At 55.7% G+C, this 25,712-nt stretch overlaps 1 protein-coding gene across 1 annotated transcript in view; it reads right to left on the bottom strand.

Annotated features, from left to right (window-relative positions):
- ELN (elastin) overlaps positions 1 to 17,630 on the bottom strand; it is a 55,052-nt gene extending 37,422 nt beyond the window's left edge. Inside the window, exons 1-10 of the mRNA XM_026456596.1 lie at positions 17,549 to 17,630; positions 10,523 to 10,573; positions 9,701 to 9,730; positions 8,429 to 8,461; positions 4,906 to 4,941; positions 3,455 to 3,547; positions 3,126 to 3,176; positions 2,965 to 3,015; positions 2,206 to 2,247; positions 819 to 890 (exon numbers count right to left, since the gene is read on the bottom strand). Of these exons, the coding sequence (XP_026312381.1) occupies positions 819 to 890; positions 2,206 to 2,247; positions 2,965 to 3,015; positions 3,126 to 3,176; positions 3,455 to 3,547; positions 4,906 to 4,941; positions 8,429 to 8,461; positions 9,701 to 9,730; positions 10,523 to 10,573; positions 17,549 to 17,630 (541 nt within the window). The remainder of the gene's footprint in view (positions 1 to 818; positions 891 to 2,205; positions 2,248 to 2,964; positions 3,016 to 3,125; positions 3,177 to 3,454; positions 3,548 to 4,905; positions 4,942 to 8,428; positions 8,462 to 9,700; positions 9,731 to 10,522; positions 10,574 to 17,548) is intronic.
- Between the last annotated feature and the right edge of the window lie 8,082 nt (positions 17,631 to 25,712).

The raw sequence follows: 25,712 nt of genomic DNA, 5'->3' as shown, positions 1-25,712 counted from the left end.
CTGCACCTGGTTTTCTTTTCTTTTTCTTTTTCTTATTTTTTTTTATTTTTTATTTTTTGGAAATAGGGTCTCTCTATTGCCCAGGCTGGAGTGTAGGGGCATGATCTCGGCTCACTGCAACCTCTGCCTCCCGGGTTCGAGTGATTCTCTTGCCTCAGCTCCCAAGTAGCTGGGACTACAGGTGCACACCACCACACCTGGCTAATTTTTGTATTTTTAGTAGTGATGAGGTTTCACCATATTGGCCAGGCTGCTCTCGAACTTCCGACCTCAAGTGATCCACCCACCTCGGCCTCCCAAAGTGCTGGGATTACAGGCATGAGCCACTGCATCTGGCCCTCTTTTCTTTCTTTCTATTTTTTTGAGGGGGGAACAGGGTCTCTTTCTGTTGCCCGGGCTGGAGTGTAGTGGTGTGATCACAGTTCACGACAACCTTGATCTCCTGGGCTCAAGAGATCCTCCTGTCTCAGCCTCCTGAGTAGTTGGGACCACAGGTGTGTGTGACCACGTCTGGCTAACTTTTTAATCATGTTTTTGTAGAGGTAAGGTCTTGCTATGTTGCCCAGGCTGGTCTTGAACTCCTGGGCTCAAGCGATCCTCCCAGCTCAGCCTCCAAAAACACTGGGATTACAGGTGTGAGCCAGTGCGCCCAGCCACAGGCTGGTGTTTCTCAGCACTAGGCTGCCCAGGGCTGGAACATAAAAGGTGTCACCCAGAGGGCCCTGAGCCAGTGAAGGATCCCACCCCATTTCACACCCAGGGCCAGAAGGTGGTGGGAGAGTCCCCATCATCAGCTCTCTGTCCAGACAGCTGCATACCTGGAGCCTTGGGCTTAACTCCTGTTCCAGTGGGAACTCCAGGGAGCACCCCCACACCGGGGAACCGAGCTCCTGCCGGGGGACAAAGCAGTGAGCATAGGAAGGCAGGCCTTGCAGGCCCTGCTGGGAACCCCTCCCCTCCTCAGGTCCCCCAGCTGACCTCCCTTGGGACCGACTGTCAGTGACAGGCACGGCTCACGGGGTGGGTGGAGAAAGGACCTGTTTAGTGCTGACTTTCCTTCCCTGTCTGGCTCAAGGTCAGAAGATCTGAGTTTTAATCCTATTTCCCAGCCATGTGAGCTTGTGCCTCAGTCAGCCTCATCTCTATGCTGGAGTTAATCACAAAAGCCGTCTCGACCACCCTCCGCAGAAAAGGTAAAGAGAGGGACAGCTGCTGGGTGGTGCCACTCGCCGGTAGACTAGGGAGGCCCATGCTCTCTGGGGCTCTCGTTCACAACCCAGGCCCCCAAAGCAGCCATCCAGCTACAGCTGGGACCATGCCAGCGTCTTCCACCTCTCCCGTCTCCCCTGGGGCTGGGCAGCCTTGGCTCTCGGCGTAGCAGGGGAGAGAGGGAGGAAGGGCCACTCTGTCAGCAAATCCCACAGAACAGCCTAAATCTGGGCTTTTGGGGGAATTCAGGAGGTCACATGTTGGGTGGGGTGGTCAGGCCCTGGCAGGGGAAAGGAGGGTGAGGGGCAGCTCTTTAGGATCTCCTGCAGGGCAGACTCATTGGGTGGCCCCCTGGTGACTCACAGCTTTTGGGAAACAGCTGGTCACTCTGGGGTCTGTCCTCGGGGGCCCGCCTCGGGCTGTGATGATGGTCTGTGCCTGGGATCAGGGCTTGGGTGGGGTGCAGGAAGGATGATGGACCTTTAGGGGATGGAAGGACTGCCAGGGACCTTATGTCTGTTAGCCTGAGCTTTGGTGTTTGGGCAAATGGCTCAGGTCAGGACCCAGGGCTTCTGGTGGCCTCTGCTTTTCGGGGAGGCGAGGGGGGTACTAGGGAGGTTGAGGGGGTTGCTTTTCTGTTTCTTTTTCTTTTTCTTTGTTTTGAGACAGGGTCTTGCTCTGTCACCCAGGCTGCAGTGCAGTGGCGCCATCATAGCTCAATGCAGCCTGGACCTCCTGGGCTCAAGCAATCCTCCCACCTCAGCCTCCTGAGTAGCTGGAGGTCCAGGACTACAGGTGCACACCACCATGCCTGGCTAAATTTTTTTGTAGAGACGAGGGTCTTACTATGTTGCCCAGACTGGTCTCAAACTCCTGGCCTCAAGCCATCCTCCCGCCTCAGTCTCCCAAAGCAACGGGATTACAGGCGTGAGCCACTGCGTCCTGGCTGCTTTCTTCCTATACAGTCCCTGTTTCCCGCCTTGCCCTCACCTGCACCTGGGAGCACTCCACCTGGGTATACACCTGGCAGCCCCACACCTGTGGCAAAAGAAAGCAAAGTTATGAGCAGTAGCTCAGCCTCCAGGGATTCCCTCCTCGGCCCTCCCCACCCAGGCAGCTCCAAGGCCCTCAAACCCATAGCCCCTTGCCCGACAGGGGCAGCCAGGGACAGACGTGGGGTGGCCACAACCCTCCTCCCACGAGTTTCGGAAGTCATCTGCAAACTCTTCGGTGTGTGGATTTATCTCTGTCTCCTGGAGCCTGTTTACATGGCTGGGCCAGCCTACCTCTGGCTAACAGCTTCCAGATGTCCCTCCCTGCTGTGTAGACTCAGGCAGTCTTTTGTTTAACCTGAAGTCACTTCCTAAAGGGCTTGGTTCAGCAGAACGAGTACCAGATGGGGAGTCAGAGGACACGGGGCTCCCCTAGCTCTGTCAGGACTTGCTGCAAGCCCTTCCACACTGACTCGCCTCTTTGAGCCTCAGTTTCCCCATCTGTCGCCCGACAGCCTGCCACAGAGCCCGTCTCTTTCTACCCCAAGATCCTGGGAGAAGGGCCCAGGAAGTAGGCCAGGCCCCTCCTCCCCATTTCACAGACGCAGGCACCACACATTGGGCCTGGCTAGTTTCTCTGCCCGACTGAAGCCAGGCCCTGCCCTTCCTCCCCAAGTGCAGTGGCGTGGAGAGGGCTCTGTTGCTCCCTGCCCTCTGCCCCTCCCTGCCCTCTGTCCTCCAGCCCCAGCAATTCCGCACTGACCCGGCACTTTCCCAGGCTTCACTCCGGCTCCAGGCTGAGGAACCACCGCACCTGGCACAGAAAGGGCCACATCAGAGTTGGCTCCACCCAGGCCTGCAAGCTTGACCCAGGGAGTTCGGGGACAGTCATCATACCTGCAGGCACTCCTAAGCCACCAACACCGCCAACGCCACCAATGCCACCAACTCCTGGGACACCACCAAGCCCGGCGCCTGCAGAGCCAGGATAGGTGAGACATTGCACAAGGAACAGTGGGGAGGCAGAAGGGCCCGGGGCTGCATGCTGAGGGCCTGGCATTGAGGTCTGGCCCCGTTACTAACTCGCCTTCAGACTGGGCACAGCTAGTTGCCTCCCTGAGCCCCAGTAGATTGCAGCTGACAATCTCACCCACCCAGTTCCCAGGCCTGAGTTGAGGGAAGGTTCTTTGCAAAGCAGAGGGGCCCCATGGAAGCCAGAGGGCTTGTGGCATGCCCCAAAGAGCACCACTCACCAGCCTTGGCAGCTTTGTAAGCTGCAGCAGCATCAGCCACTCCGCCAGGCACCAGAGCCCCCGGAAAGGCACCTGCAGGGAAGGCGCCGAGCCCTGCGGAGGGGAGGATGGGGTGAGGTCCTGAGCTACCACAGCCATGAAGACTCCTACACTCTGGCCCTGCCTGGCCGTGCCCCACTCAGGAAGCATATTGGAGGCTCTTCTGCTGTCTACCAGACATCAATGCCTGCAGGACATCTATGTGAGCACTGCTCACCAGTACTGGATTTTTTTTTTTTTTTTTTTAAAGACAAGGTCTCACTCTGTCACCCAGGCTGGAGTGCAGTGGTGCAATCTCGGCTCACTGCAGCCTCAACCTCCCAGGCTCAAGCAATCCTCCCACCTCAGCCTTCTGAGTAGGTGGGACTACAGGTGCATGCCACTGTGCTTGGCAATTTTTTTTTTTGGTATTTTTGTAGTGACAGGATTTCACCATCTTGTCCAGGCTGGTCTTGAACTCCCGGGCTCAAGCCATCTGCCCATCTCAGCCTCCCAAAGTGCTAGGATTACAGGTGTGAGCCACCGTGCCTAAGCACCATAACTAGATTCTGTGCTGAGGTTAATGTGTCAGACAGCTGTGACAAAACTGTAGGGCTCTTTTTTTTTTTTTTTCCTTTAGAGATGGGGTCTTGCGGCCAGGCACGGTGGCTTGAGACTGTAATCCCAGCACTTTGGGAGGCCAAGTGAGTGGATCACTTGAGGCCAGGAGTTCGAGACCAGCCTGGCCAACACGGCGAAACCCTGTCTCTACTAAGAATACAAAAATGAGCTGAGCGTGGTGGTGCACGCCTGTAATCCCAGCTATTTGGGAGGCTGAGACACAAGAATCACTTGAACCCGAGAGGCGGAGGTTGTGGTGAACTGAGATCGAGCCACTGCACTCCAGCCTGGGTGACAGAGTGGGACTCTGTCTCAACAACAACAACAACAACAACAACAACAACAACAACAACAACAGAGATGAGGTCTTTCTCTGTCGCCCAGGCTGGAATGCAGTGACATGATCATAGCTCTCTGAAGCCTCAGCCTCCTGGGCTCAAGTGATCCTCTCACCTCAGCCTTCCTGAAAACTGCATGGATCTTTTGGGATCAAATTTCCCCACCCACCCCCTCTAGAATGCCTTCCTGAACCCCTGCTGAGTTAAGTGACTCCCCTGGGCTTCCTTGGTCTGTGGGGCTTCCTCCATGCAGCCTTCACTACTATGTTATAAAGGAACCCAGGTACTCAGCTGTCATTTCCTCATGTCCTGGGCAGCTGCTTGGGGCAGGTGGTAGCAGCATCAGTCCCCATCAGTGCCCAGGACGGAACCTGGCCTGTACCCTTGTTCCATGACTGTGTTTCATACCAGCCCTGGGTTGAGCTCAGAGTCTGGTCCCCACTAGGGGCATCTTGCTGGGGTGTCAGTACTCACCTGCCCCAAGGCCAGTGCCCGCAAGCCCTCCGGGACCTGTGGATAGGAAACAGAGACAGGAGTATAGGCAGCATTCCCAGGCCCAGAGTGGGAAGGGTCTCATGGAGTTAGGGCAGTGCTGTGATCAGCCACTCAGGTCCCTGGGCTGGTCCCTAAGCCTGTGACGCTCAGGGTCGATCCTGATAAAATAGCATTCACCGGTAGTTTAGTGAGTGACTACTATGCACAGTGCAGGTGTCATTGCACCGATCCCTAACAAGCCTGGGCCAGCCCTGTGCTTCTCCGAAGTCCTGCTGGCTAACAGGATTCAGCAGGGCTTTCGGCAAGGGCTGGGACAGAGCAGAGTCCGTGAGCGAGACCTCACCCAGGCCAGTGAGCTCTCTCTTCTGCTTCCTTGCAGATATCTCTTGACTCGGTCCCCTCCCCTTCACCTACATTGGGGAACTCCTGTGTCCCCACTACCCATCTGTCCTTCCATCCGGCCTGCCCTGCAGCCCAGGAGCCTCCTTGCTAAGATGTTTATGAGACATCAAATGGGTCCCTCTGGCTCTCTCCTCCCCACATCTGGGCCCAATCGCTTCGTCTCCCGCGCCGGGAGACATTCCATTGCCTTGGCCAGGACCAATGGGCCATCAGGTCGGAGTTCACAACCGTGCCAGGTTTGTTTCTAATTATGTGACGATCTCTCCTACAAGTGCCAGTCCTGAGCCCCAGGGGCGAGTCCTCTCCGGGGATGGATCCCAAACATGGAACCCGCTGTACCCTGGATAGGTCCCCCTTGGCTTTCCCTGGGTGTGGTCTCTGTTACTAACCACTCCTCGTCCCCCATTTCCTACTAGTGGGACCTGGACCCCTCTGAAACTCAGCCAGCCTCATGTAAGAAGTGTCTCTGCCTCCAGGCGGGAGTGCCTGGTGATCAGGCAGGAGTCACTTCCCAGCACTCAGGCCCTGCCCCACCAGCTCTGGCAGTCGCTTCTCTCAAGCCAGGCCTGTTTCCTGAGCTCTGAGAGGTCAAGGCACATGCTCAGACCTGTCCACAGAGGGACTGACAGCGGAAGCTGAGGACTGCACAGGAAGTGAGAAGAGGCTGGGGCTGCAGTGGGGGACAGGTGGCTTCTCTGGAGCCATCTTCCTTTTTCCCGTGATCCCAGCCTGAACGTCCTGTCCTGTGGCCTGACCACTTCTGCCTCTGCCTGCCCTCCTTCCTTTGCACTAACCTGCCCCAAATGCCCCAAGGATTCCAGCACCTGGAAAGGAGGAGAAAGTGGGGAGGGGCTGACCACAGCTGGGAATCCAGGGACCTGGCCAGCCCCATCCTCCTTTCTTTCTGGAATCAGAGAGTTCTAGATTCAGACCCTGCTGCTGCTACCCAGCCTCCATGAGCACAAGCAGGTCAATTTGCCTCTCCGATCAGGCTCAGTTTTCACCATCTATAAAATGGCCATTATATCGCCTGCCTTCCTGGGACCAGTGAGTATGCGCGCAGAAAGCACCTAGTGTGTGTAACCTACCCAGGGCGCACAGTGGGTGCTCCCAGGTCCTTCTTGTCCTTGCCCGTGACCCTCTCAGTGGGCGACTGGCCTCTGGCTAGTGCTCAGGGCGTGGGGCGTGCAGGCTCCCAGCTGCCCGGTCCCCCGCTGAGAGCTGAGGCAGGGCGGGGCCAGCTTGGACCCGCGGTGGCGCCCACGTGGAAAAGCAGCTGCCAGGCCACCCACCCTCTGTCACCAAGGGATTAATTGTTCCCAGGCATGACACGCGCTGCCTGTGCCCCATTCCATTCTGCCTGGGCAGGCCCGGACGTCCTGGTAGCCCGGATGTGGGGGCTTCCCTGGGGGTGCCATGGGGGCTCTGCCAACCCTTTTGTAGCCCTGAGTCTTCGGGGAGGTCATGGAATCCAGCCCTTTGCCTGGAAACAGCGCCCTTTTTATCAGAAGGAGATGCTCTGACTTTCCTCTGGACTGACTCCTTCACCCTGAGCTGGAAGTTCTTTCAGAAGTCTACCCTAAAGCTTTCATTAACAAAAGCTTCACTTTTGCAACTACACATCCTGGAACTCCACAGGGAGTTGTCTGTCTTTCCTCTGGTGTTTAACCACAACCTGCTCTGTGTCTCTTGCTGCTAGTGGGATAAATGAATGTACCTTCCAGCTTTGCAGGCACAACCTCCTCCATTTGGGTCTTCTAGGCCAAGCACAGACCTACCTCCACACCTCTGTGCCACTATCATCTCCGCGTCCTCTCTCCACCATCAAAGACCCTGCTAAGAACTGTCACCCACTCCAGGAAGACAGGGTATAGGTGCTAGGAGGGATAAGTGGCAAGCCCCCAGGGTCTCCTGGCCTTGCAGAGCCCTGTAGACCCCAGGCATCCCATTCTCCCGCCTCTCCTGGCCCCAGCCCCGGTGTTTCACAACCCAGATGGACTTTCAGCGCAGGGGAATCTGGGTCTTGAATATTCATTTGCACTTGGATTATCAACGATCAGGATTTCATAAGAGCTCTTGGACATCTAAACTGTGTCCTGGAGACGTGGGCTTCTGAGCCAGGGCAACACAGCTCAGGGTGTGGGGCGGCCAAAGTCACATGTGGAGCGTCTCATGCCGAGGGGCCATCAATCTGGAGAGAGACGCTGTTTCCTCCACCTGCTCCTTATCCGCCAGTATTTCCCGGAGGGACTTGCCCCGCCCTCCTTCCTGGGGGTGCATTCCCCAGAGCTGAGAGTGGACCCTCGTGGCAGATCCCAGTCCCTTGGGTGAGGCCAGGATAGATCCGGCCACACCTTCTTACTGGAAAACTCCATGGTCTGGACACAGCTGGAAGGGGCCTGAGATTAGGAGGGGAGCTTATCCGGGACCAGGGTTGGTGCTCAGCTTGGGCTTGGGGTCAGGGCTTGGCCTGAGGCCAGGACTGGGGGTCCTGTGGGACCAGGGTCAGCAGGTTCAGGGTTCAGCCTGGGGTTAGGCTCAGGGCTTGGACTGGGGTTAAACTTCAGCTTGAGACCGGTGCTCTGTCTGGAGTCAGGAGAAGGGCTCAGACTGGCATCAAGGTCAGGGCGATCTGGGGTATTGGTCTGGGGTCAAGGGCTAGGGGACCACTCAGGGGAAGTCTGGGGCTGAGGATCTGGGGCTGAGCTCCCAAGGGTCATGTAAGGCCTGGAGGCCACTGGAACTGGAGCAATCCCTGACATTGCCTCTAGTGCTGAGGCTCTGAGACAGCCTCTCCTTTGCAGAGAGGAGTTTCTGGACAGCTGGGTGCACACACAAGCATGTGTAGGGTAGATGCTAGACGCCCTCACACAGGGAGGACGTGGAGCTGCTTGCAGCCTCCTGTTCCTGGAAGCCCTGGGACCTGGCCCAGGCCTACGCATCCTTGGGAGGCTAATCGGTGTCCACACCTCCCTCCTTCCTCCTGCCCGTTGGCTTCCTTGTCCTGTTCCCGGCTTCCTTGTCTCTTTCCCAGTTGGGTAGGTTCCTCCCTCCCGAGCCCCCTAGCTCTCTGTCAGTGCTCGGAGGCCTTGGGTCTTACCTGGCTTGAGAGGTTTGCCTCCAGGCCCCAGCGCTGCAGAGGGAAGAGAAGAGAGTGAACAGGGGTGCCCAGCTCATCCATCTACTACTTATCCAACCCCCGTCCCAGGCAAAGTGTGGGCACTGTGGAATCTCACGCCCCAGGTCCTCCCCCTCAGACACGGAGCCCCTGGGAACCTAGCTCTACTTCTAACTCATGGTTTATACTATTTGAGCCCCAGAGTCTCAGCCTCAAAAGGGGATGATGGGCCGGGCTCGGTGGCTCACACCTGTAATCCCAGCACTTTGGGAGGCTGAGGCAGGCGGATCATCTGAGGTCAGGAGTTTGAGACCAGCCTGGCCAACATGGTGAAACCCTGCTCTACTAAAAATATAAAAATTAGCCGGGCGTGGTGTCATGTGCCTGTAGTCCCAGCTACTCGGGAGGCTGAGGCAGGAGAATCGCTTGAACCCAGGAGGCGGAGGTTGCAGTGAGCCCAGATCGCGCCACTGGCACTCCAGCCTGGGTGACAAGAGCAAGACTTTGTCTCAAAACAAAAAAAAAAAGGATGATGGTACCTGTTCAGCTGGCTTGGCAGGGAGGGTTTTGAGGATCAAAAGAAATAGGAAGGGGCCGGGCAAGGTGGTTCACACCTATAAACCTAGCACTTTGAGAGGCTGAGGCAGGCAGATCGCTTGAGGTTGGGAGTTTGAGACCAGCCTGGCCAACATGATGAAACCCTGTATCAGCAGGGTGTGGTGGCTCACGCCTGTAATCCCAGAACTTTGGGAGGCCGAGGCGGGTGGATCACGAGGTCAGGAGATCGATACCATCCTGGCTAACACGGTGAAACCCCGTCTCTACTAAAAAAGACAAAAAGTTAGCCGGGCGTGGTGGCGGGCACCTGTAGTCCCTGCTACTCGGGAGGCTGAGGCAGGAGAATGGCATGAACCCAGGAGGTGGAGCTTGCAGTGAGCCGAGATCGCGCCACTGCATTCCAGCCTGGGTGACAGAGTGAGACTCTGTCCCTACCCGAAGCCTATCCCACTCCTCACGGCAGCGAAAAAAAAAATGGAGGTAGAGAGCACCAGGGATAAAGTCTAGCGCAGGGACTGGGAAGGCCAATGGGTTCTGGTTCTCAAGGAAGCCTCTTCCCCCCGCCTGGATGCTGTCTGTGAAATGAGGGAGTCCTCGATGCTTGGGTCTCCTACGGTTCTCAGGTCTGAGGATGCGTGTGGCTCGGGTGAAACCCAGGCCCCTGCAGTGAGGAACAAGTGTGGTTTCTGAGCTCACCTCCTACTCCAAGGCCTCCGAGACCAGCCCCTGTTGGGGGAGAGAGAAAGCGAGCATCAGTACTCCTGCCAGGCAAGCCCGCTGCCACCCCCAGCTATGGGTGAATCCACCCCTGCCTAACACGGGACCTTGGGCAAGCCCTGCCCTCTGCAAGCCTCAGTTTTCTCTTCTGCTTGGCCAGCAGTCCAGAGCCAGTTTGTATCTGGGGGAGTCCTGGTGTCTCTCCCCACTTCCATGTCACTTCTGCACACTCAAATACTTTTTAAGTATTGAAAGTATGACTTTCGATTTTTCTTTTCTTATTTTTCTTTTCCTTTTTAGAGACAGGGTTTTACTCTGTCACCCAGACTTCAGTGCAGTGGTGCAATCATAGCTCACCACAGCCTTGAACTCCTAAGCTCAAGTGATCTTCCTGCTTCAGCCTCCCCAGTAGCTAGGACTACAGGCATGCACCACCATGCCCAGCTAATTTTTTTTTTTAAATTTCTATACTTCATTTTCATTTTTCTCAACACAGAACATGGCTAAAATTTTTAATTTTCGTGTGTGTGTAGAGAAGGGGATCTCCCTATGTTGTTCAGGCTGGTCTCAAACTCCTGGCCTCAAGCAGTCTGTGTTGAGATTACAGGCGTGAGCCACCATGTCCAGCCTGTATGCTCTTAATAGCTGTAAATCAGTGTCTTGTTAATTGCGTTTTAAGTGGGCATGACTTCCGGTAGGTGTGTCAATATCCCTACCTTCTGTAGTGTCAAAGTGTGCATCTATTACAGACATCATCATCATCTGCATGACTTGGGTGTGTGGAAGTTTCATGTACATTACCTGGGTAATAGACTCCTCCAGGAACTCCACCAGGAATGGCCCCAGGGACTCCTGGAAGGAAACAGGTAGAGTCAGTCCTCCAGGAGCCAGAACTATTAGGTTGGTGCAAAAGTAACTGTGGTTTTTGCCATTACTTCCAATGGCAAAACCCAGAATTACATGGAAACAAGAATGATGCTGATGGCAATAATGACATTGCTTGTCTCCAGAGCAATTCACAAAGTGTTTACTTTGTGTTTACAAAGTGTGTTCTCATTCTTGCTCTTTGAAATCAGCCTGTGAAGTTGGAAGGGCAGGGCTTACTGTCATCATTTTGTTTTGTTTGAGACAGACAGAGTCTCGGCCTGTTACCCAGGCGGGAGAGCAGTGGCGGGATCTCAGCTCACTGCAACCTCCGTCTCCCCGGTTCAAGCGATTCTCCTGCCTCAGCCTCCTGAGTAGCTGGGATTACAGATGCATGCCACCACGCACAGCTAATTTCTGTATTTTTAGTAGAGATGGAGTTTCACTATGTTGGGCAGGCTGGTTTTGAACCCCTGACCTCAAGTGATCTGCCTGCCTCAGCCTCCCAAAGTGCTGGGATTACAGGTGTGAGCCACCACTCCCAGAGACTCTCATTTTAACAGACATGAAATCAGGTTCAGAGAGGTTAAGGGACATGCCTCAGGCCATACAGCTGGAAAGAGACGGAGCCTGGATTCGAGCTCAGGCCAGTCCTTTATTTTTGAGACAGAGTCTTGCTGTGTCGCCCCAGCTGGAGTGCAGTGGCGCGATCTTGGCTCACTGCAACTTCCACCTCCCAGGTTCAAGCGATTTTCCTGCCTCAGCCTCCCAAGTAGCTGGGACTATAGGCGTGCACCCCCATGCCTGGCTAATAGATTTTTTGTAAAGACAGGGTGTCAGTATATTGCCCAGGCTGATCTGGAACTCCTGGGCTCAAGCGATCCTCCTGCCTCAGCCTCCCAAAGTGCTGGGATGACAGGCCCCTGCACCCTGCTGCCAGTCCTTGGAGTATGATGGTTCTTGCTGTGTTACCTGGTTCTCCCTGGAGTCAGGGAGAGGGCCTGGGGTGGAAGACACTGGGTCTGAGCACCTCTCACCAGGCAGCCCACTCTGTTCCTGAGCTGAGCTGCCGGGTAGAAGCCAGAGCTTTGGGAAGGGCAGGCCAGGCTGCTACAGCAAGCATTAAGGAGGTGCAGCTGCCAGCACAAATGCAGCCATTCCCACACTGATAGGACGGCGTGAGGTCAGCGTCCTCAGCCACTGGGCAGCCGAGCTTGGGTGGGGCTCTGGCCGTCTGACACGGGCTGTCTTAGGAGGCGCCGGGGCCGCAGGGGGACGCCATGAATGAGCACAGTGAATAGTTTCCTAAGGAAAAGCGAATTCACCGGCCAGGCAGGATCACGAGTTCAGTCCCCATGGACCAGTGAAGCTCTCACTGGGGAACGCTGTGATGCTGGATCCAGACCCTGCCTGAGCCATCACCATGGCAACAGACGGGGTCCCAAACCGGGGCCCTGGCTCCACCTCAGAAGGCCCCCCTCTGAGCTTGACAAGCCACTTTGCCAAAGCCCCAGCCCAGCCCTCCCGCACTGCTTTTTCTGAAAGGAGCTGAGAGCCCCGTGGGGCATGGGCGTGGCTGGGGGATGGTGTCTCTGCAATGTGTTCAGGGAGGCCTTGCGGCCAGACGTCTGGCCTCCAAGCCCTGGCGACGCTGCACAGCTGGGCTTGCTGGCCCCAGGGCCCTGTCAGCCTCAGCTGCAGCCCAGCAGGGTCAGGGCTGTGGAGCTGTCACAGCCGCCTGTGCCAAGACCCCGGCGCCACCCCCTCTCAGGGCTTGTGGCTCCTCAGGCACTGCAATCCAGGCCTGAAGTGTGCGAGTAATCTGGTCAGAACCTCAAGGCTCGGAGTGGTGGCCCCAGGGGGGCTGGGCCTGCTGGGAAGGAGCACTTGGGTCCTGTCATCCGTTGCCAGCACACACATGGCCCGCCTCGGGCCTCTGATGCCTTCCCTGGCTCCAGCCTCCAGCTCTTAACAGTCTCTTATGCGTCTTTCTCTGCCTCGGCCTCTCTCCTTCCTCCTCTTTCTCCCCCTCTCCCTCCTTCTTCATGTCCCTCTCTCCCTTCCTCTCTTCTCTCCCGCTCCAGAGCGGACTGCAGGGAACAGTGTGGTGGAGGTGGGGGGAAGAGCAAAGCACTCAGAACAGACCCCTCTGGCTTCTAATTCTGCCTTCGCCGCTTCTTACCATCTGTGTGACCTTGGGCAAGTCACTCAACCTCTCTGAACATCGGTTTCCTTTTCTGTGACACGGGGCAGATAATCACGTGGTGGCTGCAAGGTTGCAAGGTTGCTGCAAATTGTAAAAGGGTTCAAGTAACAGGCTATATCCTCTTCTGGAGCTGGCAAACAGTAATTGCTCAAAAATAAAAAGACAGTGGCCCTTACGTTTCATTTTCTTCCCATTTCACTGCACAGTCCGTTGTCCAGGGCTAGGTATACAGTAGTTACTCAATACATGATGGGTGAATTAAGGAGAGGGGAGGCATGGAGGTTGTCTGTGAATCTGGCTCTAACCTGTTTCATCTTCGTCTGCCCTGGGAGTCCCCCTGCCTCGGGCTTGTTGAGCCCCCGGGCTTGGCTGAACCCTGACTTCCTTTCTCCTGGGGTTCTGCCCTCCTGCACCCCAGGTACTTTCTGGGGGGAAAGACTTAGCTTCCCCTCCCCCAGATCTCCTCTGTCCCCACTGTCCACCCCCACCATTCAGATCCTGATGCTGGTGGCGTTTGCCAAACTTCACGCCTGAACTGCGACAGCCTGGGGAGCCCCAGGTTTTAATCCCCATTTTGCAATGAGGGGATGGAGAAGGTTTAGGGGCTGCGAAGGATCCCTGCCTCTCTGCAAGTGAGAGGGGTGAGAATAAAATTAGACAGCAGCTGGAAATCGGAAAGGGCTTTGAAAAGGTAACAGCCGCTTCCCCAGGCCCCACAGGGCATCCTCACTTCTTCCTCCACTCCTTGGCACAAGCCGTTTCTCCTGCCAGGAATGTCCTTGCCTCCGTCCAAGCCCTACCCCTGCACCAAGGCTGAGCTCAGACTCTCCCGCCTGCCTTTCCCGAGCCCATGGCTCTCCCTGACTGTGCTGCTCAGCTGGCCCTAAGCAGTTGGCCTGGAGAACACTTGTCTTGTTTTATGTGGTTTTGGCATGTTTCACCGACTAGCCCAGGGTGGAACTTGTCTCTTGCATCTTAGAATCACGATCCTAGACTCTCAGGGATCATAACAGTCTTCTGGCCTGGGCTGGACCTCCTTCCACAAACATCCTTCGTGTTCTGCTTGCATACCTCCCATGACAGGAAAATCACCACCTCCAAATGCTGTCAGCACTAACTGCAGACAGGACTTCCTCCGATTGAGAGTCTGCTCTTCTGTCTCTTCGGTTCTGCCTGCCAGAGCCTGTAGTCTGGGACTTACCCCTCATCCACGGACAGCTCCTCCAACATTTACCTTTCTCTCTTATTTATTTATTTTTAAATGTTCATTTATTTATTTTTTTAAACAGAGATGGAGGCCTCCCGATGTTGCCTAGGCTAGTCTCAAACTCCTGGGCTCAAGCAATCTGCCCACGTGGGCCTCCCAAAGTGCTGGGATTACAGGCATGAGTCACTGCACCTGGCCCCATTTACCTTTCTTCTTAGGTCTAACTCAAATGTCACTTCTGCTGGGAAGCCTTCCTGGATTTCCCAAGGCTCCTTCTGGCCACCCCCAACCCAGTCCTCTTTGCTTCTTTCATCATTGCACATCTATTTACACATTAGCTGCCTCTCCACTAGACAAAACATGGTGTAAGTAGCGAGAGGGAGTATTAAACCTTAACAATGTGCACTAATTACAAGGATCCATGAGCCCAAATTAGCAGACTCTGAATAAGATAATAGATTATTTTAAAAATGTCCATTCCCACGGTCCTTTTATTGGATGCATTTTTTCCCCCAGATATTACATTGCTGGAACCTCTCATTGGCTCTAGGAGATACTTCAGGCAGGGCTGTTTCTCCCCATTTTGCAGCCAGGGAAACGGAGAACCAGCGAGCTGAAGTGCCTAGTCTGGGACCCCTAGCTGACCCCAAGTCACACGTAGGGCCATTTGCCCGGGCCCTGGGCTCCAGGTTCAAAGAGTTGGAAGCAGCCTGTTTGAGAGCGAGCCTGGGGCCAGCCGGCCTTGGCAGTGGGCTTTGCCAAACCAAAGTCCAGGGGACTGACTTGGGGAGCAGATAAGACCACACCAAGCTGTTTGTTGTTTGCATGCAGAAGGCTGCCAAGGGTTTTCAAAAACAAGCTGTCCTCCACTGGGTGACTGTGTCCCCTCCCACACAGGGCACATTTGCCCTCATGCCAGGGCCTCAGCAGACACATAGAGCGGAATCAACCTCCAAACCAGTGCTTCTTGGCTCTGGTGACCCATCGTCACCTGGGGAGATTGAAAAGTCTGTGTCCAGGTCCCTCCCCAACCAAAGCAAGCAGGGATTTTTGGATGGGAAGTCTAATAGATAGCCAGGTTGAAAACCCCTGTTCCTGCTTAAGAACGGGAACAAAATAATTTAAAAAATATTTTAAAAGAGGCAGTGGTTCACGCCTGTAATCCAAGCACTTTGGGAGGCCGAGGTGGGAGGATCACTTGAGCCCAGGAATTCAGACCAGCTTGGACAACACAGCGAGACCCTGTCTCAGTTTAAAAAAATAAGAAAGGTAAAAAATAAAAATAAAAAAGGAAAATAAAAGAAAAAGAAACCTCTGTTCCAAACCATCTTCAGTTCTGAAATCAGGAAAACCAAAACCAAAAACAAAAACAAAATCCCTGATACTATTTCTGGGGGAAGGGAAAGAATTATCCCTGGGTTAATTTCTCATGCTCACTTTTGAAACAGCCTGGGGGCTGGGCAGCTTGTCCCCTCCTCCTGCTCCCCCACTCCCGCAACAGGGTTCCTTCCTTGGAGCCGCTGAACTTGCGTAAGTGACACCCTCCTCCTTCAGGGAGAAGCCAGGCTCCCCCAGGACAGCCAGGTGAGTGGCAGTGAGCGTGTGACCGAGCGCCTCACTCCTCGTGTTGGCTCACCGACCTCTGCAGACTTCAGTAGCACTTCTGTGCAAAACCCCATAAGAGCTCATCAGTTCACACACCCCTTATTTGGACCTAGCAAGTCCAGCCACCTGGGACAGAGCTGAGACTGATCTCTGCAAAGTGCGAGGCCAGCTGGGCGTTTAGCAATGTCACTGAGGACACAAGGAGAGAGCTGATTCTGCCTAGGTCACGGCTGCTTTAAAGGACTCAGCCCCAAGCCTTCACCTCCCCAAATGTTGCCTGCTAGCTTACTCCTAACCCTCTCGCCCTTTGACCTGGGGCAGAGAGTTGGCTGATACTGACCCCCAGGGACTACCTTAGCCTGCCGGAGCCTCAGTTTCCTTGTTTGTCAAGTGATGATAATAATTTCTAATTCTCAAGGTTTCTTGATGATGAACTGCCGCCCTATAGGGGGTGGCCCCATCTGGGAAGGAGGGTGGCTGGGTGTTTGGGGGCTACACCTGGGGAGGAGGCTGAGATGGACCCGGGGTTGCCGCTTTCAGGCCCTGGCTCGTTGCCCCTGCCGGGCCCCGCCTGTGGGTACCCACGTCCCTTGGCCTCGTCCAGGTCCAGCAGCGGACACTACACGGGAAGCTGTTCAATCTCACGGAAACAGCTGCAGCTCCTGCCCCGGCCCCTGACTCCGCCCTGTGGCCCTCCTGCCCCCCACTCGATGCCTGGTTCTCATGGCAAGGAAGACTCCCAAGGAAACCAGACCCCACCCAGGCACCCCTACCAAATGCCCTCCTTTTTCCCATGTCAGGGGAGCATCTTCAGTGCTCCCCCGTTGGCCGCGGCATAGCAGCCCCACAGGTGGCACCCTCAAACCCCATAACCAACTGTGCCTGGGTTGGGGCACATAGCAGATGGCCCAGCAGTGCCCCAGGATCCACTCCAGCCTCTGTCACAGCCACACTGCCTCTGCCAGGAGACAGACACCTTCTCCAGCCCGCCTTTCCACGCCTGCATAACACATCCCACACACATTCACACACACGACGCACACACTCCGTAACACACACAGTGACAGGCCACACCAGTACCACACCTGGATGCCAGATCACCCGTGTCTACATGTGTACATGTCTGTCAGGTGGCAGACTTTTGCACACACTAAGGAGCAGCTCCATATACCTCCTCCAAATATATGCATACACCTGTCTAAGGATGAACCTGTAAGCAGACATATGTACCCTTCCAGAAATCCCTTCCCCTGTTCAGTGACACAGCCGGGCATCTGCACATGTGCACACCTGTGCATACACATATACACATACGAGCACACAGCACGCTTGTTCCTGCACATACACACACACACACACATACACACACACACAAATGCATACCAGGAGTCCCCGCCCGCCTCAGCAGGGAGAACACAGCAGCAGCTTCCCAACCTGCAAACCCATCCTCAGCGGAGCCCTGGCCTTCCTCACAGGGGGGATCCTGACTTCCCAGGGATCAAGGAACCTGCTGAGGTTACACAGCTCACTGCGGCTGAGCTGGTATCAGCCCAGGTTCCCTGTCCCCAGGGCTGGTGTGCACCCCAGCTGTGTCCACAGGTGTGCAGACTGTGATGTCTCCAGACCCAGGGGTTCCTGCTGGGCCCTCCCCCAGGAAGCTCTGATCCCCCTACAGGGCGGGCACCCGGGCACCTGAGTAGGGGCCCCCTCAGCCTCGCAGGGCAGCAAAGCTGGATGCCGGGTTGGGACTATTCTGAGGGTGTCTGTTTGACAGGTTCCTCCTGGGCACAGGGCTGGCTCCTGGGAGGGGCAGTTCCAAGGACCCAGTGGCTGAGGGGCTCCCACCTGGGACCCCTTGGAGTTCCCAGGGATGAAAGTCCTCCCCCCAGGTGTCCAGTCACCTGGCCCAAAGGGCCCGCTGGGGACAGGGGCGAGGGGCCCTTACCTCCAGGCCGAGAGGGGTGGAGGATGGATAGCAGGAGCAGGAGGACTCCGGGCCGCGGGGCCGCCGCCGTCAGACCCGCCATCTCGGGGAGAAATGCCCCAGCCCGCTCTCCGCACCTCGTTTTATCCCCCAAGCCTAATTGCTGCCTCGTCGGCTGCGAGGGAAGGAGGGAGGGAGGGAGGGCGGGCGGGAGGGCGGGAGAGGGGGGAGGCCGGGGGGGGGGGGCCGCGGGGAGGGGACAATTACGAAAGGCCCGGCTCGCAAGCCTCCCAGGCCCGGGCTGCTGGACTGCGAGCTTTTTTCCTTGACACACACACGCACACACATGCACACAAGCGCACACTCACACACACACACTTTCCCCCATCTCTTTCCCGCTTTCCCTCTGCGACTGTTCTTTCCCTGCTGGCCCTGTTCCTGCCAGAAAGAGCGAGGGGGGCCTCTGCCAGGACAGCCCTCGGGAGAGGAAGCAGGAGGGAGGGCCTGGCGGCCAGGCCAAAAATCCCAGCCCCAGCCAAGGCCCGAGTGGCCAGGCCCCCGCCCCTCCGGCTGGGCCCGGGGCCCAGTGTGGGGACACGGGCCAGCTGTCCCACGCCTCAGCCCCCACCCCGGCCCTCCAGACTCCCCAACACCCCCAGGCCTGGCTAGAGACAGGTTCTGCCCACAGCTGGGGAGGGGAACTATTGGGCAGCTCTGGGTACTCAGGGGGTGCTATGTCTACAGTGGTCGGGGGGCTGCAGGTTGAATGGTCTGGAAGGTAGGATCGGGTTGGTATGGCTCTGGGAGGGATCTGGGGGGAGGTAGCGGACCCTGGACAGGGCTGCATTCTGCAGGGGCCAAGGTCTCAGCCTCCCACCTGAAGCTGGGGAGGTGGTGTTGGGTGGGTCTGGGGTGGATGCCTGCAGAGACCAGGGGGCTAGAGGCAGGGGAATGGCCTGGGAGCTAATGCCATGTTGGTGCTGTCTCCAGGGGCATCTGGGGCACATGGAGGATCCCGACACACAGGGTTCTATTCTGCATGGGTCAAGCTCACAGCCCTATATCCAGCCCCAAGCGGGTCTCAGGGTCTGGCAAAAATCAGCCTGGATCCCCAGGTGCTCTGTGGGGGAACAGGGAGGTGGGAGCCCCCCGGCAGACTGAGAGGCAGCCCAGCTTCCCATTATCACTGGGCCACCTCCCATCCCCACGCAGCGCAGAGCTAGCGCCCAGACCAGCCTGGGAGCTTCTGGACTGCTGTTCTCCCGGGCCCCTCTGGGAAGGCTGACGTTCCTCTGCTGGCCAGGAGGGGGCAGCCTGCACTGAAACAGCTGGGACCACATTCCTGGAGAACTCTGCATTTCTGCCCCCAGGACTGAGCTGGATGGGGACCCTGGGGAATTTTTGGGTTTGGAGTGTGGGATGGAACAGGGGAGGGTCATGTCCCCCACCCCTCACTTCCCACTACTGCTAGTGGAGAAGAAATGTGAGACCTAGAGAATAGGAGAGGGAAACTTGTCCCTTGCCCTAGGTCACAGCCGGTCAGGGGACAGCATGGAAGCCACATGACCTGTGGGCTTTTCCCTGCACCACGATGGCTCCAAGGGATGAGTTAAAGGCCCCTTGTGCAGGCAAGAGCACTGTGGCAGTCTGGGGTGCCAGCAGGGGTGGCCCGGCGTGAAAAGGTCAAAAGCAGGCATTGGTCAAAGGCAGGCATTGGTAGACCTAAAAGTAAATTTCTGGCTCTAGCCTTTCTGGTGGGATAACCTCTCCACAGAGCGTCAGTTTCCTCATCTGTCTACAGGTGATCAGTATTCCTAGCTAAGAGATTATTGCAAACACAAATATAACGCAGTCCTGCTTTTCTGCTAGATCAAAAATGCTCTGTGTTCAGCTGGTACCAGGACTGGTGTCAATACCACGATTGCCATCGCTCGCTCGGCAAGCATTCTGCTTCTGGGACAGCTATCAGGCTTCGGTCTATACGGGGCCACCCAGGGACCCTGGAAAAACCCTTCCCTTTCCCTGGGTCTTTGGAGGGAGCAGCTCTGGAATTTTGGAAGGTAGGGGCGTGCCCGGAGAATTGTGAATGATCTTGAAGATGTGCACACACAGCCAGTGTACAGCTCTTATTATGGTATGTGTTTATTTGGGGGTACTTTGAGGGTAGCTGATGGAGATTATGCTGGGGTGAAAGTCCCCCCCCAAGCCACTCTTTGTGGGTAGGGGTAGGGGCTGCTCAGGGGCAGGATCTGAAGCCCGATGCCTGGGATGTGCCTACTGCAGGGGAGGGGAAGTCAGTGCTGTATCTGCGTGCCTTCCCTTTCCTGGGAAGGAGGAAGGCAGGGGGTACTGTGGGGAGCTGGACCCCTCTCCTCTCGAGGCAGTGACGTGGGCAGGAACCAGCTTTCAGACTTGCAAACCGCAGTCTGCACAGAGTCTTTATTAATTCCAGGACGGGGAGAGAGTCCGGAGCCAGGGGGCGAGAGCTTGCAGTGGGGGGATCCAGGAGGGGTGTGGAGGGGCACTCGCAGGAATAGACTTGAGGTGGCTGGAACAGACCTCTCCCCCGAGGCCTGGGGCCCTGTGTCCTGCCCCCAGCCTGTGTGCTGCTCCTACTTAGCAGCCTCTGCTCACTGCAGGAGCTCCACGACCATACACGCAACGCCGTGTAGTCTGACGCATGCAATACATAATGTAAGGACTGGAGATGACAGTCATCGGCCACCATTCATTCATTCATTCACTTGTCCATTCAAGACCCATCAGTGCTCAACTGCTTAGTATCACCTCCTTGCCTACCTGTATGACTAAATAAGGTCATACATGCGGAATTGCCCAGAGAGGGCTACCGGGTGCACCTGGCTGCCTGGTGACCGCTGATCTTGCAGTTATCATTGACAAGCCTTGCCCACTTGTTGCCTGGCTCAGTGCTAGCAAGGCGCAACCAGATGAGTCACCCACAGGCCATCCCTGTCTTCCAGCTCCTCTGGGTGCACCCATTTAGGAAGGACAGAGTTCCCAGTCTCTGGATGGCTCTGTGAACGTCATTGCTTTGCTCAGACACCCTCAGTCGCTATCCATACAAAGTTCAGATTTCTTTTTTCTTTTTTGAGACAGAGTCTTGCTCTGTCGCCCAGGCTAGAGTGCAGTGGCACGATCTCAGCTCACTGCAATCTCCACCTTCCGGGCTCAAGGGATTCTCCTGCCTCAGCCTCTCAAGTAGCTGGGATTACAGGCACCCACCACCACGCCCAGCTAATTTTTGTATTATTAGTAGAGATGGAATTTCACCATGTTGGCCAGGCTGGTCTCAGACTCCTGACCTCAGGTGATCCGCCTGCCTTGGCCTCCCAAAATGCTGAGATTACAGGTGTGAGCCACCGCGTCCAGCCCCTCCTATGATCTTAAATTTACTAGTAGCCATATGAAATAAAAGAAAACATAAGTAAAACTATTCTTAGTAATATATTTAACACAACATATCTAAAGTATAATCCTTTTCAACATGTAATCAAAATAAAAAATATTGAGATATTTTGCATTATTTTTTGCACCAGGTCTTAAAACTGGTGTGTATTTTGCATCGAGGGTGCATCTCAGTTTGGACTTGTCACATTTCAAGTGCTCCATTAGCCACACGTGGCCAGCAGCTGCCACGGGGACAGCGCTGGTTTAGACCGTAAGAGGACTGGTGAGATGAGCCAGCCTTAGTTCTTTTTTGGTGGTTTGTTTTGTTTTTTTGAGAGGGAGTCCTTCTCTGTTGCCCAGTCTGCAGTGCAGTGGCGGGATCTGGGCTCACTGCAACCTCCGGCCTCCCAGGTTCAAGCAATTCTCCTGCCTCAGCCTCCCGAGTAGCTGGGATGGCAGGCATGTGCCACCATGCCTAGCTAATTTTTGTATTTTTAGTAGAGACAGAGTTTCTCCATTTTAGCCAGGCTGATCTTGAACTCCTGACCTCAGGTAATCCTCCCGCCTCGACTTCCCAAAAATGCTGGGATTACAGGCGTGAGCCACCGTGCCCAGGCAGAGCTAGCCTTAGTTCTGATGCACTTGGAGGGGAGTCTGGATCCTGCTATGCAGAGGTTCAAAGTGAGACGGGTCTTAAGGACAGGGCAGAGGGACAGAGAAGGAGGGATGTCCTTGGAGGCTGGCAAGGGGCACCCGTGACAAGCAGCCCCAAAGGAGAGGCCCTGCCTTCGTGCTGGTGACTGAGCCAGAGAGGGCGGCTACCTATTGTGGGGTGCCCGGCAGCATCGGCCCAGAGCCAGCACCTCAGCTGGAAAATGAAAGGGACTTCTGAAGCTCCTCTCTTTCCAGAGGCCACCAGGAACCCCTCAGACGGCAGGCCAGGAAAGAAAGGGGTCTGGCGCGGGCACAGGTGTCACAGGTAAAGGGACTGCAGCCGAAAATAGATTGAATGCCCGTGGCTCTGGGCCATTTGCTGGGTGTGCCTTCATCACACAGAGTCAGCCCAAAAGAAGGACAGGCTGTGCTTCGAGGGGGTGCGTTGGACGTTGTGGGACGGAGGCTGAAGTTCTGGAATACGGTGCTTCTGCAACCCCCCAGGCTGGGATTGGGTTCGGAAGGGTCGGCAGTCGTTGTTGTGGTTGTGATGGGGACTGATATTGATTAGTGTATGAGTTTGGCCAGATTATGTAATAATAACGATGGATAAGTGGCATCGACAGTAATTAACCCCTAGAATACCTGGTTTCGTCCTATGAAGACAGCGACCTTCATAACCATTTAAGAGTACAAACGTATCTGTAAGAATCAGGTATACAGCAAGTGCTTAAACATGGGAGGGGGGTCCATGACACCATTTCAGGCCACTGATCATGGCTGGGTGGAGAGGTAGTCATAGGAGGAAACCCCATCCTTGTGAGTTCTGCCCCCTGCAACCTCCGGGCCACGCTGTGTCTCCTCTCAGCCCCGGGTGTCTGCGTGTCTGAGTCATTTGTCAGTCTGGATCTTTGGCCGGTGTGAGCCGGGGGTGGGGAGGTGGGTGTCCTGGACGGGCTGTTCTGCCCTGTGCTGTTCCTACAGCGCCTGACAGGCTGTCTGTTGCCATCTGGAGGTGAACATCGTGAGCCGGCCCAGCTCTGTGCACCCCCTTCCCATGGGACCCGGGATGGAGGAGTCCAGAGCACGCCTCTTATTTGCTTGACACTTGACCGTTTACAAAACACACTTCCCTTTTCCACTGGGGATATTATTATCCCGGTTAACAAGCAGAAGGGTTAGGAGCCCTGTCTATAAACTCGGCACTACCCAAAAGAGCATCTTGGTGTCTGCCTTAGATCTGTTTAATTTAAGCCAATGTCACACAGGTGGGTGGCAGTGAATTCCATCCCAGTTGCTGGGTCTGTCTTCCCCCACTTCCACCCCCCACCAAAATCCAGCTATCTTAGAGCCTGGAGATAGTAGGGGCCCTGACTCCCTGACCCCCTTGTTGGAACCTGTGTGCTCCTGTGCACCCCAAGACTGTGCTGGAGTCTGAGGCTGGGAAGCTCAGGGCTGGACCACCTCCGGAGGCGCTTCCAAGGCAGTGGCCTGCAGGGCATTCTGTCATCTCCAGGCTGGCAGGAGATGCTCCCAATCTACGATACTCACTCTCATCTCAAAGATGACTTCCGGCTGCTTTTTCTTGCAACTTGGGGCTTTGCTTGGAAAGTGGCAAGAGGGGAGGGTTACAGGGTAGATAAGCACAGATATTCATGACTCAATCAACTATCCTGCCACACAGGTGAGGAAACAGATCCTTGAGGAAACGCGTGACCGGCGCAAGGTCACCCCAAAGCACTGTGACCCAGAGCTCAAGCCTCTAGAGTATTTCACTCCCCCAGCCACACTGCTCTAGGGTAGAGCGATGATCTCCGCCACAAGTTCGGCTCAGCACCTGGAAAGCAAAGCCTTCTCTACCCTGGGCTGGGCACGTCGTGGGACCCAGGGCTGAGCTGCCTGCTCCCCTGAGCTGGCTCTAGGAACTGGTGGGCAGAGCTGCTGCGGCTCTCACCCCACCCAAGTGCCCTCCCTGGAGCCCTTATCTCCCTGGCCTCCCGCAGCCCTCCGTGCTCAGGAGCCTTTCCAAGCGTCTGAGCCGGGGGAGCTCTCTTCCTCCTGGTTTTGCCCGTCTCCATCCCCACACCACGTTTGGCTGCTCCCCGCCCTGGGCAGAGCCCTCCACCCATGCCCGGAACCCTCAGCTGGCCTGATCCCTGTGGCGCCAGGCGGGTCCCGAAGGGCGGGCAGGGCAGCTGCCAGGATGCTGGGTGGGAGGCAGGCGAGGCTGGGCCAGGGGCTCCCGCTGGGCCTGGGGTGATCCACTCCCTTGTTCATTCTGTTCTCCACATTCCTGAGTGGCCTGCTCAGGTTTGAGGAGGGGCGACAGGCATAGAGGACACCAGCACCTGCAGTCCTGGGAACAGAGGGTCAGAGCCTCTAGGAGGGGAGGCAATCAGGAAGGCTTCCTGGAGGAGTCGATGCTGGAGCTGAATCCTGTTGCTGTCTCTCAAAGGGAGTTGCTTGCTGCTTTCCGGTGGCGTAGGCAAAAGCAGGAAGGCTGAAGGCAGCCGTGACCAGGCACCCAGGCTTTGCCCACCCACACGGCCGCCTGCAGGGAGCTTCTGAGAGCACAGACTCCACGTCTCCCCGCCCTGCTTAAAGCCCGCCAGTAACAGACTCTCAGAGGACGCTGGTCCTTCCTACTCAGCCTAGGCCACCTCAGGGCTCCTATGAAGGACTTTCACTCAATCAGCACCTTTCAAATTTCAGGTCGTGACCCATTAGTGGGGCTTGAAATCACTGTAGTGGGCCAGGAATGACATTTTCATTTATTTATTTATGTATCTATTTATTTATTTAGAGACAGGGTTTCACCCCGTCACCCAGACTCAGCTCACTGCAACCTCTGCCTCCTGGGTTCAAGTGATTCTCCCACCTCAGCCTCCCGAGTGACTGGGAGTATGGGCAGGAACCACTATGCCCAGCTTAGTTTTGTATTTTTTGGTAGAGACGGGGTTTTACCATGTTGCTCAGGCTGGTCTCGAACTCCTGGCCTCAAGCGATCCACTCACCTCGGCCACCCAAAGTGCTGGGATTACAGGCATGAGCCACCGTGCCCTGCCAGGAACAGGATTTTCAGATGGGATGGAATGTCATAGAACAGAATGGAGTTAAATAGAATAGAAAAGAACAGAATAGACTAAATGCAAGTGATCAAATTCAACACTGTCTCTTGTGCTTTTTCTTTTTCCTTCTTTCTTTTATCTTTTGAGAGAGGGTCTTGCTCTGTTGTCCAGGCTGGAGTGCAGTGGCATGATCATAGCTCACTGCAGCCTCAAATCCTGGACTCAAGTGATTCTCCTGAGTAGCTGGGACTGCAGGTGCATTTCACCACACCTGGCTAATGTTTTAAAGTAATTAATTAGAAAAAGATAGGAACAGGGTCTCACTATGTTACTCAGGCTGGTCTCAAACTCCTGGCCTCAGGCGATCCTCCCGCCTCGGCATGATTACAGGCATGAGCCATGGCGCCTGGCCTGCACCTTTGTTTAAGTTTATGTGTTTGCATGTGTATACTGGATCGTGATGAATTGTTTTTTCTGCTCAGCACTGTCAAAAAGTCTAAAAGGCATGGTTGCCATGACTATTTACACATCATTCTCTCCGTCTACCCTGAGGGCTATTGTCATTCCTATAGCAAGCATCTGCAATGCAGCTGGGTGAATGTGTGAGTGAAAAAAATGAGTAGGGATGGGGGAGACCCCTATTGCTATACACCTCCCCAGCCCCCTTGGTGGTCACAGATCAGGCCCCTGCCAAGCAGATAAGAGCCGGGTGCCGGGGTCTTGGGCCCCCAGCTTGGATCACAGGTGGGGTCATGGTTCTCAGGTGGGGCCATGTCTGCTTCTGACCCCATAAGCCCTCCAGACTCCCAGGGGGACAATCAACCGGTTCGGGTCCTCAGAATCCCGAGGACGGGACCAGGCATAGTGGCTCATGCCTGTAACCCCAGCACTTTGGGAGGCCACGGCTGGTGCATTGCTTTAGGTCAGGAGTTTGAGACCAGCCTGGCCAACATGGCAAAACCTTGCCTCTATTCAAAATACAAAGATTAGCCAGGCAAGGTGGTACACTTGGGAGGCTGAGATTGAGATCGCACTGCTGCACTCCAGCCTGGGCA

The sequence above is a fragment of the Piliocolobus tephrosceles genome, chromosome 8 (genome assembly GCF_002776525.5).
Source record: "Piliocolobus tephrosceles isolate RC106 chromosome 8, ASM277652v3, whole genome shotgun sequence".
In the NCBI taxonomy this organism is placed as follows: Eukaryota; Metazoa; Chordata; class Mammalia; order Primates; family Cercopithecidae; genus Piliocolobus; species Piliocolobus tephrosceles.
This window is presented reverse-complemented; position numbering and strand designations above follow the sequence as displayed.